Genomic DNA, 19,440 nt, shown 5'->3' on the forward strand with positions numbered 1-19,440 from the left:
GATTCGTACAAAAGTGACTATCTTTTTATAATTTTCCTTCCTGCATATATCTGCTGTCACACAGTAAACAGGGTAATTATTTCTTCAGCTTTACTTAATTATTGTTTCACTCAGAGATTATTTTTGTTAAGTTGTTACTGCCAAGTTAGTACAAGGTGAACAATCATTATTAAAAATAAGAATTAAAGTAGAGTTATGTGCTTGGTACTACTTTTCGGGTATGTACCCATATAATCTTATATTAGTTCATACTCTGCTCCTTTTTGTGCCGATCTTTAGTAATTTACATCAGTTTCATAAAAAGACAAATAATGACTCACATATTGGTCCACATTGATACTAAACAATGGGCTGATTAATATTTGCTGGCAAAATATTACAGGGCCAAATCATTTTAATTTTCCTAGAAGTAACTGACAGATATAAAAATTATTCAGATTTAACAGAAATTTAAAATGGTGGCAAAGCAACTGCTGCAGTTTCATGATGAATTCAACATTCAGTTTCATGGATGATCTACACATGTACTTGTATTTTAGTAACATTTTTATGAAGCAAGAATATATAAGAATTAATATAACAGACAGAAACATAGGTAAATTAAAGGTAAACCAAAACTCACAGTTTTGGTGTATTTTGTGAACCGAACACTCAAAAAAAGATCTTTCAACATGAGCTTTCACTACTGTGCTTCGCTCAAGAGTCCTATGATGATTATAAAAAATAAAAGGAAAAAAAATGAAAATAAGAAAACAGAACACGTGTAGAAAACAGTCCTTCAGCAACTACATACAATCAAAAAAGTGAAAGTATATGGAAGAACTGAAAATAAATTTAGAAAATGGTAAACCTCATAGAAGCAATAACCAGAGGAAAAATGCTCACACTGGACCACAAAAAAGATGAATTTGCTCATCTTTATTAAACAACTCTGATTGAAAAGTGAAGTACCAGCTGCCTCATTCTATTTTCCTCAGTGCACTTATAGTGTTTTGCAAAAATATTGGCATGTCAACATAATCATGCTCTTTTTAATATGCGACTGACCCCTCACTCCCACAAGCTGCTCTAACTGTAACTCACTCACATCCACTAGTGAATTGCTGTAACTCTTCACCCCCATCCATTACCAATTGCTTGTGGCTCTCCAACTGTCAAGGGTTCCTGTCTCACAGCTACACTCACCTTTGTTCTCTCCTTCTACTACTGTCTCTTCTCACTGTCCCACTTGTTCTCTCTTACTACTACTACCTCATTCATTCTATCCACTACTACTGTCTCTTCTCACTACTGTGACCATCTCTCTCTTCCTTATTGTTATTGGCATACACTCTGTCTCTCACTATCACTGCCTCTCACCCACTCCTACTTTCTCCTTATCTTTATTCCTCTCCCACTGGCACTGTCTCCTTCACTCTTTTCCTAGCACTGTTCTGTCACTGTCAACTACACTCCATTGCCTCTGTGTCTCTCCCTTTCTTTTGCACTGCAAAATGTCTCCTTCATTTTTTCTTTGCCACAACCACTCTACTATTTTCCAGTACTTATTAGTCCTCCATTTCTTTCCCGCTGCCACTCTCTCCATCTCTTTGAGCGTACAAAAGTGGGAATATATTCACTTGCCAATATTTTTGCAAATATTTTTAAATCTGCTGGTTCCATTCTTTTCCCTGCCACAGCAGAACATGTCACTCATATGAAAAGAACTTGAAGGGTCAGAAAAATTTGAACAGTTTCCTTTTGTGAAACTGAAATACTGCAAAACTATTCTTACATCTCAGACCAGATTTTACAGGTACAAAAATTTTGAATGTGCCTCAGTGCTACAACATGGAGTTCCCAGAACCCTTCTGATGATAATGGAGGCACTTTACATCATATTTCCCCATGCCACATCATTTTGCAAACTACGTTTTAGCCTTACTCTGAATTTTAAGTGCATATTTTATGTGCACAAGTATGGTAACTTTGAACCCCTGTACCTTGGGAAGGGAAAAAATACCTAGAAAATTTTCTGAGGTTGTTCATGACTGGTATCTTTTGAACATATCATAAAACTACTGCCATTTGCTGTACATAGTCATCTTGGAAGCCATGGCTGAGTTTTGGAACCAAAAGATCATATTTTTAACATTTTTTAAGCCTACAGGTAATACAATTTTGGCAAACTGTAGCTGCAAAAACAGGGTGTATATGTGGACAAGGAAACAAAATTCCCAGATTTATCCCGGATTTCCCCTTTAAAATACACTTTTTCTTGGGTGAAAATACACTTTTCCCATGTTACGTGACAGTATACTTTCCCACGGAGCTGCAAAACATATCATTCCTTTGAATGGTTAACATTTTATACACCAGTGTAGAACTTCCTGATACATTAGAAAATGAAACCCAGCAAAAAATGGTGTTTGATGTGCAGCAACACGTATGCTGCATATTTTCATACTATGATATGCTCCATATTTTTGCATTACGAAAGTATAAATTCAAATTTCACCAAACACAACATGTTAGCTTCTGAAGCACTGAAATCGAGATTGCAATGCCCTTTTGTAAGGCAATCACAGATCATATCACGTGATCTTGCCAGCTGATGACAGCCAATAGCAACATCACTGTTAAGTAGCATGATCACACAAATAGGCAAAGTTAATGATTTAAATTAATATACATAGTGTAACTACAAGAAAAGCCAAGCTTTCACATATAATATTGATATTGAAGATTAATAAGCTACAAGAGAAGCTAAGCTGTCACATGTAATATTGGTCTTTTTTCGTGTGCTAAACCTTCAGATACATCACACAAATGTGCCAGCAAAATTTAAAATAATGACATAAATGTCTGGTCTTCTGGGCTCAAAATTCTTCTAAGTGGCTGATCGTCAAAATGTTAAGTTTCAAACGAGGGTCAAACGCTCTGTGATTTAAGAAATTCATCACACATTCTCATATGTAGCGTAAGTCAGCTTAAGTAAAAGTAAATTTACTTTGAAAGTAACGGTTTCCAAAGCACCTTGCCCAATATTTTCCCTGAGACCTGTTGAAATGGGTTCGATTCAGCAGTTTCCAGAGAGCGCCAGAGAACAGGCTTTACTGTGTGTGCACAATTACATAGGAAGCCTGTATGTTTGTACATATAAAGCATTAAGAGATCTCATTACGTTATAAGAGAAAGAGGAGATCAGAGGATATTCCAAGAGCATCAGAATTTGGTGAATCATAGTAAAATGCAAAATTTGGCTTGGAACACACATTCGTATGTCCAGATTCAGAACAAAGAATGCCTCAATCTGATATTAACCTTTTCAGTGTGGTTTCTGGGGTGTGAATTTTCTTAGAGTACCAGTACTGTATTACCTCTAGTTTGGTTCTTTATTATGGCATAATGCCCTATGTGCCAGAAGGTGAAAATGTGCACTTGAAATTCAGCAAACAGTTGAAACTAGACAGTAGTGTGGAATGAAACACTTCATTTCAAATAAATTTACTGCCTCAGTAGAAAAGATTAATGAAAGCTAAATTTCTTTAGCAAACTGACAAAAATAACTTCATTGTTCTGCAAGGCAATTAATGCTTGACTGCCAAAAATGTGCAAATAAAATAAAATCAGAAAACTGACACTAATAATATATTTCAGCCTTCTGTAATTATGTGAATGTATTTTACTTCACTTGATTGATCCTGGGTACAGAAAACTGTTCTCTTTTCATTTGACGTGGGAGCTGTAAATGAAGAGTAAACAGCAAAATCACTAAATGTAAACATGGATCATGTGGCTAAATCTGGCAGCTTGGATGCACCGGAAAAAAATTATGGTTAGCATCTGGCTTCAAGTAACCAGAAGCAGGAGAAGGTACTGCTCACATCCAACCGAATTGCACATGCACACAAGCACACTGGCAACTGATCAAACAAACCTAATGTAAAGAGTTGTGACACCACATTCATCAGAAGCAGTTTGTTGCTAGGAACTACTGCATAGTCTCTGACACATTTTGCTGTTGGAAGACATTTGTGTATGCACAGTGTTTTGTTGTTGTATATGATGCATTTCTTTGGCAACTAAAGTTTATTTTGGTTTTTATTCTCTCATTTATGTTTTATTGCAGCAACATTATTCTGCATTAGCCGGATACAGTAATATTCTTTGTTAGAGTATCTGTTCTTACCATTTAAAATGACAAAAATTTAACTGAAAACTAAAACAATGAAAAATTCCTGGAGTTCCAAAAAATTTCTGGGTTTTTCCTGGTTTTATCATGGATAAAAAAAATCCCAGATTTGCTGGTTGTTCTGGGAAACACCCTAAAAAATTATGCAAATACATCATTCATTTATTCATCATGGGTATGCCCATAAATTTAAATCAGGAGATATCTCAGATATAGCCATAATCATTATTTAATTTTTTTATGTATTTTATTTATTTGGAGGAGGGCAACAGCAAACAACCTCCATTAGGACCTTGCCTAGTACAGCAGTGCGGGTCTCCAGCATCGTTCCTCTACACTCTGCCAAGAAGCACGGGACTTCATTTCCATTTTACTGATACAAGTAGTGTAATTTTCAACCTTCGTATCTTGGAAAGGGATAAAGATATAATGAAAATTTTCAAGGTAGGTTGAGATTTGGATCTTAGGTATTTGCTGTATATAGCGATCTTATATTTTGGTCTACTGTTGACAAGGAAAATATAGTCAAAATACCATTATTTGGGGGGGTTTCCCTAGGAACAGCCAACGAATTAATGGTAACCCCAAAAGTCCCAATAAGCCCACTGTAGAACACATCAAATGCAAAAAGAACCAATCAATTTGCTCCACTTGCCTAAGCAGGAGTAAGTGTGTAATATTAATGCCTTGACCACATACTGTATGACAGTGACATTAAGACAAGCCTTCTGTTGGGTATGCAAATGGTCCCTAGCCCAAGGGCTATCCAAGACAACTGACCCTACCTTTTTACCACTAACAGGATGCAAGGTACAAGCACCAAAAAATCCCATTTTTATATGTGGCTTTTTGGAACATCTTGTTGTTGCAGTCTTTAGTCCAAAGACTGGTTTGATGGAGCTCTCCATGCTACTCTATCCTCCGCAAGCCTCTTCATCTCCGAGTAACTACTGCAATCTACATCCTTCTGAATCTGCTTGCTGTGTTCATCTATTGGTCTCTCCCTATGATTTTTACCCCCCACACTTCCCTCCAGTACAAAATTGGTGATCCTTTGATGGCTCAGAATGTGTCCTACCAACTGATCCCTTCTTCGATTCAGGTTGAGCCACAAATTCCTTTTTTCCCCAATTCTATTCATTACCTCATCATTAGTTGTAGATCTACTGAAATTCACATCTACTAAAATTCACATTCTTATGCATCACCACATTTCAAAAGCTTCTGTTCTCTTCTTGTCTAAATTGTTTTGTCATCCACGTTTTGCTTCCATACATGGCTACACTCCATGCAAATACTTCCAGAAAATATATCCTGACACATAAATCTATATTTGATGCTAAAAAATTTCTCTTCTTTGGAAATGCTCTTCTTGCCATTGCCAGTCTACATTTTACATCCTCTCTACTTCAACCATCATCAGTTATTTTGTTGCCTAAATAGTAAAACTTGTCTACTACTTTAAGCATCTCATTTCCTAATGTAATTCCAGCAGCATCCCCTGATTTCATCTGACTACATTCCATTGTCCTAGCTTTGCTTTTGTTGATGTTCATCTCACAGCCTCCTTTCAAGACACTGTCCATTCGAGTCAACTGCTCTTCCAAGTCCTTTGCTGTCTCTGAGAGAATTACTATGTCATCAACAAACCGCAAAGTTTTTATTTCTTCTTCCTGGACTTAAATTCCTACTAGAAATTTTTCTTTACTTTCATTACTGCTTGCTCAATATACAGATTTAATAACATCAGGTATAGGCTACAACGCTCTCTCACTCCCTTCTCAACCACTGCTTACCTTTCCTGTTCCTCGACTCTTATAACTGCCATATCATTTCTGTACAATTTGTAAATAGCCTTTTGCTTCCTGTATTTTACCCCTGCCAGCTTTAGAATTTGGAAGAGAGTATTCCAGTCAACATTTTCAAAAGCTTTCTTGAAGTCCCAAACACTATAAATGTAGTTTGCGTTTCCTTAACCTATCTTCTATGACAAGTCGTAGGGTCAGTATTGCCTCGCATATTCCTACATTTCTCTGGAATCCAAACAGATCTTCCCTTTGGTTGGCTTCTACCAGCTTTTCCATTCTTCTGTAAAGAACTCATGTCAGTATTTTGCAATCATGACTTATTAAACTGACAGTTCGATAATTTTAATACCTGTCAGCACTTGCTTTCTTTGGAATTGAAATTATTATATTGTTCTTGAAGTCTTGGGGTATTTTGCATGTCTCACATATCTTGCTCACCAGATGGAAGAGTTTTGTCATGGTTGGCTCTCTGAAGGCTATCAGTAGTGCCCTCAAGCACATCTCCCTTGTATAGAACCTCTATATACTCCTTCCATCTTTCTGCTCTCCCATCTTTCCTTGGAACTGGTTTTTCATCTGAGTTCTTGATATTCAAAGAAGTGGTTCTCTTTTCTCCAAAGGTCTCCTTGATTTTCCTGAAGGCAGTATCCATCTTAACCTTAGTGATATATGCTTCTACATCCTTACGTTTTTCCTCTAGCCATTCTTGCTTAGCCATTTTGCACTTCCTGTCAATCCCATTTTTTTATGTTTGTATTCCCTTTGCCTGTTTCATTTACTGCATTTTTATATTTTCTCCTTTCATCGATTAAATTCAGTATCTCCTTTGTTAGCCAAGGATTTCTATTAGCCCTCATCTTTTTACCTATTTGATCCTCTGCTGTCTTCACTGTTTCATCTATCAAGTTACTCATTCTCCATGTGCTGTATTACTTTCCCCTATTCTTGGCAATCATTCCCTAATGCTCCCTCTGAAACTCTCAGCAATCTCTGGTTCTTTCTGTTTATCCATGTTCCTTCTTCTTCAGTTCCTACCTTTTGCAGTTTCTTCAGTTTTAATTTATAGTTCATAACCTATAAATTGTGGTCAATAACCTATAAATTGTGGTCAGAGTCCACATCTGTCTCTGGAAATGTCATACAATTTAAAACCTGGTTCCAAAATCTCTGTCTTACCGTTATATAATTAATCTGAAACCTTCTTGTGTCTCCAGTCTCTCTTTCATGTATACAACCTTCCTACATGATTCTTATAACAAGTGTCAGCAATGATTAAATTATGCTCTGTGCAAAATTCTACCATGCAACTTCCTCTTTTATTCCTTTCACCCAGTCCATATTCACTTACTATTTTTCCTTCTTCTACTATCAAATTCCAGTTCCCCTTGACTATTAAATTTTTGTTTCCCTTAACTAGCTGAATAAGTTCTTTTATCTTACCATACATTTCTTCAATCTCTTCCTCAACTAAGAAGTTAGTTGGCTTATAAACGTGTGCTATGTGCAAGTAGGTGTGGGCTTTGTGTCTATCTTAGCTACAATAATGCATTCACTATGCTGTTCATAGTAGCTTATCTGCATTCCTATTTTTTATTCATTATTAAACTACTCCTGCATTACCCCTATTTGATTTTTTATCTACAGCCCTGTACCCCTATTTGATTTTTATCTATAACCCTGTATTCACCTGATCAGATGTCCTGTTCCTCCTGCTGCCAAACTTCACTAATTCCCACTATATCTATCTTTAACTTATCCATTTCCTTTTTTAAATTTTCTAACCTACGTGCCTGATTAAGGGATCAGATGTTCCATGCTCTGATCCATAGAATGCCAGTTTTGTTTCTTCTGGTAGTCCTCACACAGAGATCTGAATGGGGTATCATTTTACCTCCAGAATATTTTATCCAAGAGAGAGCTATCACCAATTAACCATACAGTAGAGCAGCATACTCTGAGGAAAAATTATGGCTGTTGTTTCCCCTTGCTTTCAGCCATTCACGGTATCAGTGCAGCACGGCTGTTTTGGTTGATGTTACAAGGCCAGATCAGTCAAACATCAAGACTGTTGCCCCTGCAACTACTGAAAAGGTTACTGCCCTCTTCAGGAACAACACATTTGTCTGGCCTCTCAACAGATAGCCTTCTGCTATGGTTCCACCTAAGGTATGGCTATCTGTATCACTGAAAAGCCTCCCCACCAACAGCAAGGTCATGTGGGAGCGGGGTGGTTTGTAACGTACCGATGACTAAAGTACAAATGGAAGCATAACCAAAGGAAGGCAGGAAACAATGTGATAAACAAGGAATAAATACATAAAAATAAACAACAATATGAAGATACTTCCATGCAAATTAACAGAGGATTATTTAATCTGAGTAATTCATAAAATAATGGAAGTCTACCACTTACCTTTAGCAGACTGATGTGTGGTGCCTACAAGCACAATATTAACAAGCTTTTGAGCCCTGGCTCTTCATTCTTCCTCTGGCAGGAAGTCCACAAATTCACACTCAACAGACACCAATTCATCCACTACCATGGCTGTAGTGATGTAACTACTAGAGAGAACTTGCCTGGGTTGATGATTGTGGGGAGAGGAGGGAAGGACACATGAGTTACAGAGGGGATAGCGGGATAGTGGGATGTACAAGCAAAAAAGAGGGCTGACATAGTGGCTAAACAACATCATGAAATGAGTTCTGAGTGGGTAGAACATGTAAGATTTGTTTCGCTACCTAACTTACAAGTTCAATTATGAAATAGTGAAACAAGACATGGTGTGTGCCACATAAAGAACAACGTACTCACATGTTTAAGATACACATTTATTTAAGAACTACACTACTACAAAACATGAATCAGTTTCAAAATTTATAAACGCTGAAATGAGTTAGTCACTGATGTGGTGGCACTAGACAAAGGTGCAGCACAAATAATGCAATTGTGCGAAGTCGCGACCTTATCCCTGAGTATCGCCAGCATGACACAATTAATCTGTGATGCAAGGCACAGAATTAATCATATCTGATGGAAGACATGGAGCAGAACACTGACTTATATACCCCACTTCATAACAGGTGTAGGTACAGTGCAGCACGGGTGTGACTCAAACTTCATGATACAGATATATGTTTCCATGTGGTGTCTCTGTTGCTTTATGGAGCAGATGATGATGATGATGATGATGATGATGCCATGAGGAGCAGGTGGAGACTAAAGGTGAGAGTAGGTTGGTGAAAGCCTCACTAGGGACTAAGCTCCTGATCCTTACCAGTAGCCAGCAACCACAGTATGCAGATATTTGATCACATGGTAGGATCAACAGCTTGGGACAAGTAAATGCATAAGGGAAGACACTCACTGCCTTAGCAGACAGCTGTAGTGAGCTATGGCCATATGTAACTTCTAAAACAGCTGGTAACTGTGAAGGGGCATGTTGCACCAATGATGAGGACGTGGATATTGGCACTGACGCTGTGGTTGCTGGTCATGTGACAGAAGCAGGAACCAGATGCCAGGATGCTGGGTGTGAGACGGGTGGGGCAGCTGGCTGACACTAGTGCCAGTCTGTCACGTGGTATGTATTGGCGGCACAGTATTGGGAGCTATTGCACATAATGAGTAAGCTAGCAGCACACTGGGTGGGGGATGCCACGGCAGAGCTTGTATCCAGTGCTACGCATGCGGGGGTGGGCAGGTACTGGGAATGGTTGGCAGCGCAGAACTGCAGAGGCAAAGGCACAGTGGTATTGTTGGGTGACTGCAAGGAGTGGTTGACAGCCTGGTGGTCACATTTGACAGCTGAATCATACACGCTGGGCACTGTAAGCACGAGTCACAGGTTGCTCCAGTGTGAAGATAGGTGGCAGCAGCTCTGGGGTATGGTGCAAGGAACATGTGAAATAACACTGTTGTGGAAGTGGCAGAGGCAGTGATATAGTGTCAGCGGCATACCTGGCTTTTGATAGCACCGGAGGTGAAATTGCTGCATTGGGCATAGACTGCATGAGAGGTAGAGGGCCAGGAGCGTGAGTGTCCTTCTCATCAGAGATGTTCGTGCCTGGGTTGCTTAAGGCCAGTACCGGTAGGTCGGGGGTGGTACTGGCCAAGTATGGTGGCTTTCCCACTATTTCCTAAGTTGAAGTGTGGTACTTAGGCATCACGGGGGCTTAGATGGTGAGTGTGCTTGGCATGGTGACATTGTTGATGGTGGCACCATCAGAGGCGCTGGCGTCTTTGTCAGCGTGCGTCTGTGGGGCTGGGTAGAATGATTGTCTGGCTGGGTAGTGTGGGACTGAGCAGCTTATGGCCATGCTTCAGTCTATGGATCAAAGTGCTGGTTGCGGTGACGTGGAGATGCAGAGTAAATGTCTCCAGTGGGGGTAAATGTCTCTAGTGGGGGCAGCAGTAGTGTGGATGAAGCATGGGCTCATGAAGCATGGGGGAGGGGTGGGCATCCGGCAAGCCATGCAGTCCTGCAAGCTGGTGACGAATACAGGGAAGACTTCATCCACAGGCAAATGGATGGGCTCCAGGAAATCATCAGGCACAGTGAGCAGCTGGACATAAACAAGGTCAGCAGCAGACATCTCAACGTCAGTCTTTGAGTGAAGTGGAAGCCAAGGAGTAGCAGAGTCATGGCAGCAGTCCATCAGTTGTTGTGGCAGATGAGGGCAGCATTCAAGGTATGGTGGAACAGTTCCACCACACTGTTGATGGCCGGATGGTTGCTCCATGTCAGGTGCAAATCAACCTCATAGAGCTCTGGCATTGAGGGAAAATGGCAGATCCAAATTGGCATCCATGATCCACGGTGTTGTGGTGTGGGCAGCTGAAATGGGTAATCCACATGGAGACAAAGGGAGCAGCTACCATAGCAGCAATGACATCAGGTATCGGCATTGCCTCAGGCCAGCGAGTGAACCTGTCCATCCTTCTGATGAGATACCAGCAGCTGTCAGAGGACAGTAACGGGCTGACGATGTTTACATGAACATGGGCGAAGTGATGCGTGACATCAGGGAAGGCAGTGAAGGAGACATGTATGTGGCGGCTGACCTTGGCACAATGACAGGCAAGGCAAGCATGGCCCAGGTCCTGCAGACTCTCTGATGTCCGGCCACACAAAATGCTGCGCCACCAGAGTGGCAGATGCATGAATGCTGGGGTGTCCCAGGTTGTGTAACTGCTCAAATGCAGCCTTGCAGAAGGCACCAAGCATGAATGGGTACATTGAGCTAAGTGCCTCATAGCTCAGGGAAGAGGTAAAGGTGCAGGTGTAGCTGAGGAAGTTGGTGATAATGCTGTCAGTTCTGGTGATTTAATGTATGTCACCAGTAAATTCGGAGATGAATTACAACTGCTGGGATTGATGCTGGAAGCATCAGTCAAAGTCTTCTGCAATGAAAAATGCTATATAGCTATGGTCATTGAAGATCATGAAATGACAGACCTCAACAAATAGTGGAAAGTATTTGCCTTGTGGATAGCGTGGAGCTCTCTGTCATATGTGCTTCAGTACCACTGAGTGACAGAGAGCTTGCTGGAGAAGAAAACAAACAGCTACCAGGCATTGCAAGTGTGATGCTGCAAGGACAGTGTTGATGGCTGTCTGGCTGGCATCAACCACGAGGCAAGAGCGACAGTGGGATGGTGGGATGGGGTTGGTTGAGCAGGGTAGCATCCGCCAAGTCACACTTGGTGGCAAAGAAGTAGTCTTTCATTTGTGTCGTCCACAGCACCAGCGCATCCTTTGTTTTGGCATCATGAAGGGTGGCAGAGAGCAGCCTCTCAGTAGCAAAGGCATTCATCAAATGACAGTGGAGAATATTAACATGCTGAGGAAGTGGTGGAGGTCCTTGAATGTCTCTAGATGTAGGAATTCAAGGATAGCTTGCACCTTGTTGGGACGTGAGGTGGTGGTGAAGATAACGCAGACCAGGAATACCACCTTGCTTGCACTGAGAACGCACTTTGCTGCGTACTGCAGGGGTACCTGTAGTGTTCCCCAGGCCTCATAGAAGAAAAGTGTTTGTCGTCAAAGTAGGTGAAACAACAGCGCTAGCCTTGCAAGATGCCACCCAAGAAACACTGTCATATTTTTGCAGCATTGTGGAGGCCGAATATTATGAAGGTGCTCTCAGAGAAACCAATCGGCATGATGATGGTGGTTTCCTGTATGTCAATGGCTGCTACCGGAATCTGGGTAAAAGCCCTGGAGCAGTAGACTGTGCTGAAAATTGTAGCGCCAAATGGTGCACTGTTGTAGGTGTGTAGGACCAGCACTGGGTAACGGCCAGGGATAGGACACATGTTTATCATCTGGTAACTGCTGCATGGGCACCAGGAGCCATCCTTCTTCTTGTCAAGGTGAATGGCAGAAGCCTACAGGCTCTTTGAAGGGTGCAGCACACTAGCATCAAGGAGCTTATCAAACTCAGCCTTGCCAATCTTGAGTTGCACAGTTGAATGGTGGACCTCCACAGGTATGCTTGATGAGCAAGTTAGAGCAGAAAATTGTGTCAGTAGGTCAATACATGGGCCTGAATATGCCACCTGCTTCCCATCAAAGAAAACAGTGAAATGATTGGTACACTTTTTTGATCTCCCAGTGCTGCTGTCAATGAGGCAACAGCCAGCAACATCAGGAAGCAGGCAGTAGTACCTGATGAAGTAAGCTCTGATAATGGGGTCAGCGACATCGGCAATGGTGAAGATATAGGGGAGGGAGATCCCACTGAAGGTCGAAGCCGAAAATGCAATGACATTTGCTGTTGGTGGTGATGGTAGAGATATTTGCTGCTGTTAGGAGAATGGCTGAGATGACGCCGGGTTCCTGTACAAGCCACTGAGAAAAGATACACAAGCTGGGGCCATTGTCAATCAGGCAGGAATGGAATGGAGGAGCCAGTGTCATGGACAAACAGACAATGGGAGACTGAGCAACAATGAGGTGTGCCTAATCCTCATGGTTGTTGGCATCTGGGAGTCAAGAGTAGGGCTCTTTGCAGTTCACAGCTCCTGGATTGAAGCTCTTGTGGCACCAGTAGTGGCCAGTAATGTCACAAAAGATGTCAGCAAGGCAGATAGAGCTGCAGCAATGGCAGTTACCATTGCACCAGCAGATGGTGCTGCACGGAGGACAGTGGTTGGTATCAGGCAGATTACAATTGCCAGCAACATTGCCATGTCAGTGCTGAGGGGGGTAAACATGTCATATACTTCCAGCTGCTGTCCTGTGGGCCCGCAGGGAGAAGAATGGCTAGTAACATCAGTAGCGGCCTATCAAACAGTGAGGGGGAACTTATGGACAGGTGGCTGGAAGAGTGACAGCCAGCTAAATGTGCCAAGTGGCGGTGAGGCTGGCACATAGTGGCTGCTATCATACGGAGGGACACCAGTGTTTTTTGCACCCTACCCTTGAGGCTGGGAGCTTTGGTGAGGGGGAGATCAGTGTGTGACACCACAGCTGTCTCTATTGGAGCCATGAGACAAACCAGCCATGTGTTCTATGGAAAACTGTCAGAGATTATATGTGGCTCCATTAGGTTTCGGAGATGGCAGAGAAATAGAGAAATTGTAAGGATTGCCAGTCCCCACAATGCTCAAGGGTAAGGAGGGCCCTGGTGCACTGCATTTCGGATGAAGTTATTTGCATCATGAGGTGGTGGCACAGTGTCTCATAGTGGTCAGTGGCTGGGGGTGACAAACTGACATTGCAGACCTCCATTGCAAATGTCAGCTTGAGCTGGCTGATCACCATAGCAAACATGGTGTCACTCTGGGTGATGTCACAGCCAGTGCAGGTACCATCTGCCAAAAAAATCAAAGGCATGAGTCCCATCCATTGAAGGCTTGTGGGTGAGCCATAGCATGACTGGACAGATTGGTGGTGGCATGGAGGGTGTCAGGTGTCAGCACTTCGAGACTGGGAGGTAATGGCGGTGGCAATGCCAGCAGCAGGGGCCAGTGCATGTGTCGTGTAATCTGGCACAGGTGGCTGTGCCACTGGTGGTCATCTCACAGTGAATTGCATGTGCAGCTCAGTTTTGCAATGTTGTAGATCCATGAGGTGCACAGTCAGCTCGGTGACAATGTCATGAGGCACGGGAGCAGCAGCTACATGTGGCGAGGCATCAGTTGGACTGATGGTAGAAGTGAGGGTCGCAAAGTTACACAAGGGTTGAAAAAATACATGCAAGAGAAACATGATATGAAGGACACTCTATTGTCCTTAGCATGAAAACTGAATCTGCTGGTAGGGCACACACATGCGTGGGAATCGAAACAGACGACAACAAGATAAGGCAGCCTAGAACATGCAAAAACAGAAAATGAAGTCAACTGAGTTTATTGTCACGTCACTAGTGTAGCAATTGTTTCCCTATCTAACTTACAAGTTTGATTGGGAAATAGTGAAACAAATCATAGTACATGCCACACAAAGAACAATGTCGACACATGGTTTATTTAACAATAACACTTACGAATACATGAAATAGTATCAAAATTTATAAATGCTGTAAAGAGTCATTCACTGATGTGATGGCAGTAGATAAAGGCACAGCATGGTAGGAATAATGAAACTGAGTGAATTTGCAACCTCATCCCCAAGTATCAGCACAAAAACACAGTCAACTTCCGATGTGAGATGTGGAATTAATTGTGTCTGGCACAAGATGGAGCACAAAACACATATCTATATGTCAGGCTGCTTGGCAGGCATAGAGATGGTGTGGCACTGTTGTGTCTCTCAAATTTCATGATAAGCATCACCACAAGGCCTATGTGTTGCAGCATGGAGCAGAAGACAATGTTGACGCCACGAGGATCAGATGAAGACTAAGGGTGAGACAAGGTCGGCAGGAGACTTGCTAGGGACCAAGTTGTAGCCAGCAACTGTACTACACAACTATCTAGTCTCACTGCAGGATTGACAGCTTGGGACTGAAGTAAATGCGCAAGGGAAGAAACTCATTGCCTTAGCAGATGGCCGTAGTTAAGTAAGGATGTACAGAACTGCTACAGTTGTGCGGTGAAAGACTGCCACAAGCATATATATAAGAGACTCCCCTCCCCCTATCCCAATATTACTTATACACCATAGCACCTCAAAACTCATTTTGTCTTGTTTAGCCCAGTAAAGGGAGACAAAAAAAGATTGATTGGGGAAAAAATTGTGTAGTCATAAATTTTTGTACATTGGTAGGAGGGAGTGACATGAGCAAACATACTAAAAATTCCCTCTGCTGGGATTTAAGCATGGGGATTCAGGAAGGAGGGGGGCAGTTGAAGGTCACTTTTTATGTTTTGCTTGGGTAACTCAAAACCGTCAACTTCTAGGGAAAATGTTTCCAAGTAAAAATTTAAACTACATTAAATTCACTGAAAGAGAGTCCTATTCATTTTTTCTTAGGACACATTTCAGGAGATAGAAAAATCAAAAATTATTAAAAATAATGTTTTAATGGTATAAAATTAGTATTTAACAATATCAGAGAAGGAAAGTTGCTACTCACCATATAGTGGAGATGCTGAGTCACGATAGGTACAACAAAAAGATTCACACGATTGTAGCTTTCGGCCATAAAGGACCTCTGTCAGCAACAGACACACATACACATACACACATACACACTCATGCAAACGCAACGCGCACACATGTCTGCGGTCTCAGAGAACTGAAACCACACTGAGAGCAGTGGCACCAGTGCATGATGGGAGTGGCGATTGGGTGGGGGTAAGGAGGAGGCTGGGGCGGGGAGGGGGAGGGATAGTATGGTGGGAGTGGCGGACAGTGAAGTGTTGCAGTTTAGACAGAGGGCAGGAGAGCAGGTGTGGAGGGGGGAGGAGGTAAGTAGTGGAAAGGAGAGAAATAAAAAGAAATTAAAAGACTGGGTGTGGCAGTGGAATGACAGCTGTGTAGTGCTGGAATGGGAACAGGAAGGGGGCTGGATGGGTGAGGACAGTGACTAACGAAGGTTGAGGCCAGAAGGGTTACAGGAAGGTAGGATGTATTGCAGGGGAAGTTCCCACCTGCGCAATTCAGAAAAGCTGGCATTGGTGGGAAGGATCCATATGGCACAGGCTGCGAGGCAGTCATTGAGAAGAGGGATACCATGTTTGGCAGTGTGTTCAGCAACAGTTACATTCCATCCTGGATTTTCCATTGAAAATTAGTATTTATTATTAAATGAAGTGGGTTAGGAACAAATGTTTGTATGTATCATGTGTAAGTGCAGCAGATCATTACTAAGGGATAAATTGTGTTCTGGGGGTGTGAAAGGCTAGAGGGGGCACTGATGAAGGGTAGAAGCACGAGGGAAGGTAGTTAGCCTGATTGTGGTCAAGCACTTCCCTCATTCACAGGTCTGCAAACTGAAGAGCAAGTAGGTAATTTCTCACTCTCTCTTAATCACAAGAAGCAAATACAGGATATTTCACGAAGTTATACTGCAGTGTGCCTCATGACTCACTAGTGACACAGTGCACAAACGCGACCAGGTGGTTTTACTTACCGCAAAATGCATTAACAGTACATGGAACATAGGCATGACTTACCAGTAATATTGAAGAAATAAATATGCATTGATAAAATCTACATAAATCTCTGCACACTGTTCTACATTGCTAGAGAGGAAATTGATTCATAGCCGCCCTGTACGGTAGCTGTAGTGCTCTTTCAGGAAAGACAACTTCCCCACCAGAAGCTCTGCTCATTATTCATTTTGCCCACTGACTGTACCTCCCCGTCCAGTTCTGTTATGTGATTAGACAAAATAACTTCACGAAGCTCATGTTTATATTTTGAGTTTAGTAGGTGAGTACTTATTTGCAGTTGTTAATTGAGCTATTATGTAGAAAAGGTTAATAGCTTGATCTGTTACCACACTGGAGAGCTCGTCCCAACCATAACATGCTGTCAATATTTATTCAACAATGTCAATTTCATTGTCTACACTATCAATGTTGGAACACATTTCATAACATGAGGGGTATAAAATGCATCACCCAGCCTCAGTTCTCCCAACATCTGAAGAGGCCCAAGCTTCAAATATTTCTACATAGATCAAGCAATGCCTTACAGCAGATTATTTTTCAAGTCTTGAACATGATCAGACCCATTTCATCAGATATACACCCACCTTGGGAGATATGCTGTGGGTGTGTGTTAAATGGCTCCAATCAGCTCACTCTACAAGTGAGAGCAATTCCTGAATAGAATAGATTTATGGAGTCTACCAGTGATACAGTCAATGGTGAAGGAAGTGCAGTAACTTTCTGGTCATTCAGTATTGACCACCAAGTGACTACAACACAATTACGTGGCATAACAATATCCTGTCACTGATAGACAGCAGTAAGGTGGCACACTTACCAATACAATCCTTTTCCCACCAACACTGTAAATGTCACTGATAACATCACACTTAAAAATGTACACTTCTCAGCCATTGTTTTATAGGAATGTATTTTACATAAAAGCTCACATAACAAACACGTACTTGCCTAATAAACTAAAAATAACTCCCTAATATAAACATGAGCTAAGTGAAGTTATTTTATCTGCTCACATATGAGAACTGGACAGGAGTAAACCATAAAGTGAGCAACACTTGTGGTGGGTGAAGCTGCCTTTCACACACAAATGATACATCCACTATATAGGATCAGCAAGAATCAATTCCCCCCTAGCAGTGTAGAACAGCGTGCAGAGACTTATGGAGATTTTGTCCATATGGTTTTCTTTTATTTGTGTTAGTATTACTAGTAACCCATATCTGTATTTCATACAGTGTTAATGCACTTTGTGGAAAACAAATAACACCTTGGAATGTATCTGCACTGTGTCATCAGTGATTCATAAGCCCACTTCATTTAACAATAAAGATTACTTTTATACCATTAAAATAGTATTTATGCAGTGCAGATACTATTACTCTTACAGGAAACATGAATAGAGCTTTTTCCATAGCAAATTTAATGAATTTTAATTTTCTACTGGGAAATGTGTCCTTTCCTACATCCTACCCAAAATCATCAGCTCAAGCAACTGCTCCCTGATAATCATTCACCTTGAGAACAGTAGTCTTCATTTGGTTGCCCATGTGGCTTTATGTGTGAATTTATGTCCTTTCTGCCAAAAGAAGAGCCATAGCTTGAAAGATAGTTAATACTGAGTTCTGTTATGTGTGTCTATGTACAATGTCCAATGTGCTAAAGGTGAGTGGTTGCCTTTCCTTTATTTTACATACTGTTCCACTGAGGAATGTCCATTGTTATAAATATCTGTAGTGTTACATAAAGTACTAACCCAGGAAAATTTTTCACATGGAATCAATTGACTTTATTTTTATGAATAAAACATGTGAAAGTTAGTTGGGCAGGGATATTTCAGTGCATCCATTATTTTGTATTGTCAGTCACATATTGGCATGTTCTCAAATCCATTGTTCACAATCATGGGAAAAATGCTGTTAGAGAAAATTAATATCCTTATTGTGAAAGATTCAGAAGTTATTCTGTTAAAGAACTTCAGCAGCTACAAGGAAATAAATACCATCACTTGGTCAAAATTACACAAAATCAACATGAAAAATTAAAACCTTGAAACTTCATTTTTGGAACCTGTTAATTAGCTAATTTAAAATACAAAAAGTGGGTAATATGATGATATCAAGACACATACTGGACGTCTGAGTGACTGTCATATAAAGAATAGACTAGATATGATGGTTAAACAGGGCTACAAAACTGAATCTCGATGTATGGTGTAAGAGTTAACTGTTAAATGTGAATTGCTCATGTCTGGCACTGAACATTATTTAACTTTCCTGTTTAAACTACTTTTCTAACTGAGAAAATTTTATTTCAATTAGCTGTCATTTTTCAACAATATATTCCTTATTGTCTGACATTTTGTGATATATATTACTTACAAACGATACTGCTTTCAAATACTGTTACACATTCACTTCCATAGCTTACATATTCATAATTACAACAATGTGTAAGTAATAATGAAAGTATAAAACATGCAAAATCAGACTTACCTGGAGGTCCTGGAGGCCCAGGTGGACCTTCAATGATTCCAGTAGGGAAGTTGTCACCATTCAGAGTTGTTGTGAGGCCTCTTTCTCCCTTGTCACCTTTCGATCCCTACAAGTCAGACCAATCAATCGTATTATACACTGTGGATTTTAACATGAAGTGGAATTTCCAGAAAAAGTGAGCAGAACATTAGCAACATGAAGGAGATGCCACAGAGTGCCACTATAAGTTGTAGTAAATACATCTTAACAGCAGATGAAGTCATCTTGTTATAAATGGCTGTAGGACAATTATCCTATGCCAAGTTCATAAGAACTGTTTTCATGAAAGTGAAATACTGGAATTCAGGACATTAATTTGAAGTTGACACACAAGAAACAAATTGTCTGGTCCCAGCACAAATT

At 41.1% G+C, this 19,440-nt stretch overlaps 1 protein-coding gene across 1 annotated transcript in view; it reads right to left on the reverse strand.

Moving 5' to 3' along the window:
- LOC126092594 (collagen alpha chain CG42342-like) overlaps positions 1-19,440 on the reverse strand; it is a 614,083-nt gene that overhangs the window by 429,202 nt on the left and 165,441 nt on the right. Inside the window, exon 10 of the mRNA XM_049908319.1 lies at positions 19,039-19,144. Coding sequence (XP_049764276.1) covers positions 19,039-19,144 — 106 coding nt within the window. The remainder of the gene's footprint in view (positions 1-19,038; positions 19,145-19,440) is intronic.

Source organism: Schistocerca cancellata, chromosome 1, assembly GCF_023864275.1.
Source record: "Schistocerca cancellata isolate TAMUIC-IGC-003103 chromosome 1, iqSchCanc2.1, whole genome shotgun sequence".
NCBI classification, from domain to species: domain Eukaryota; kingdom Metazoa; phylum Arthropoda; class Insecta; order Orthoptera; family Acrididae; genus Schistocerca; species Schistocerca cancellata.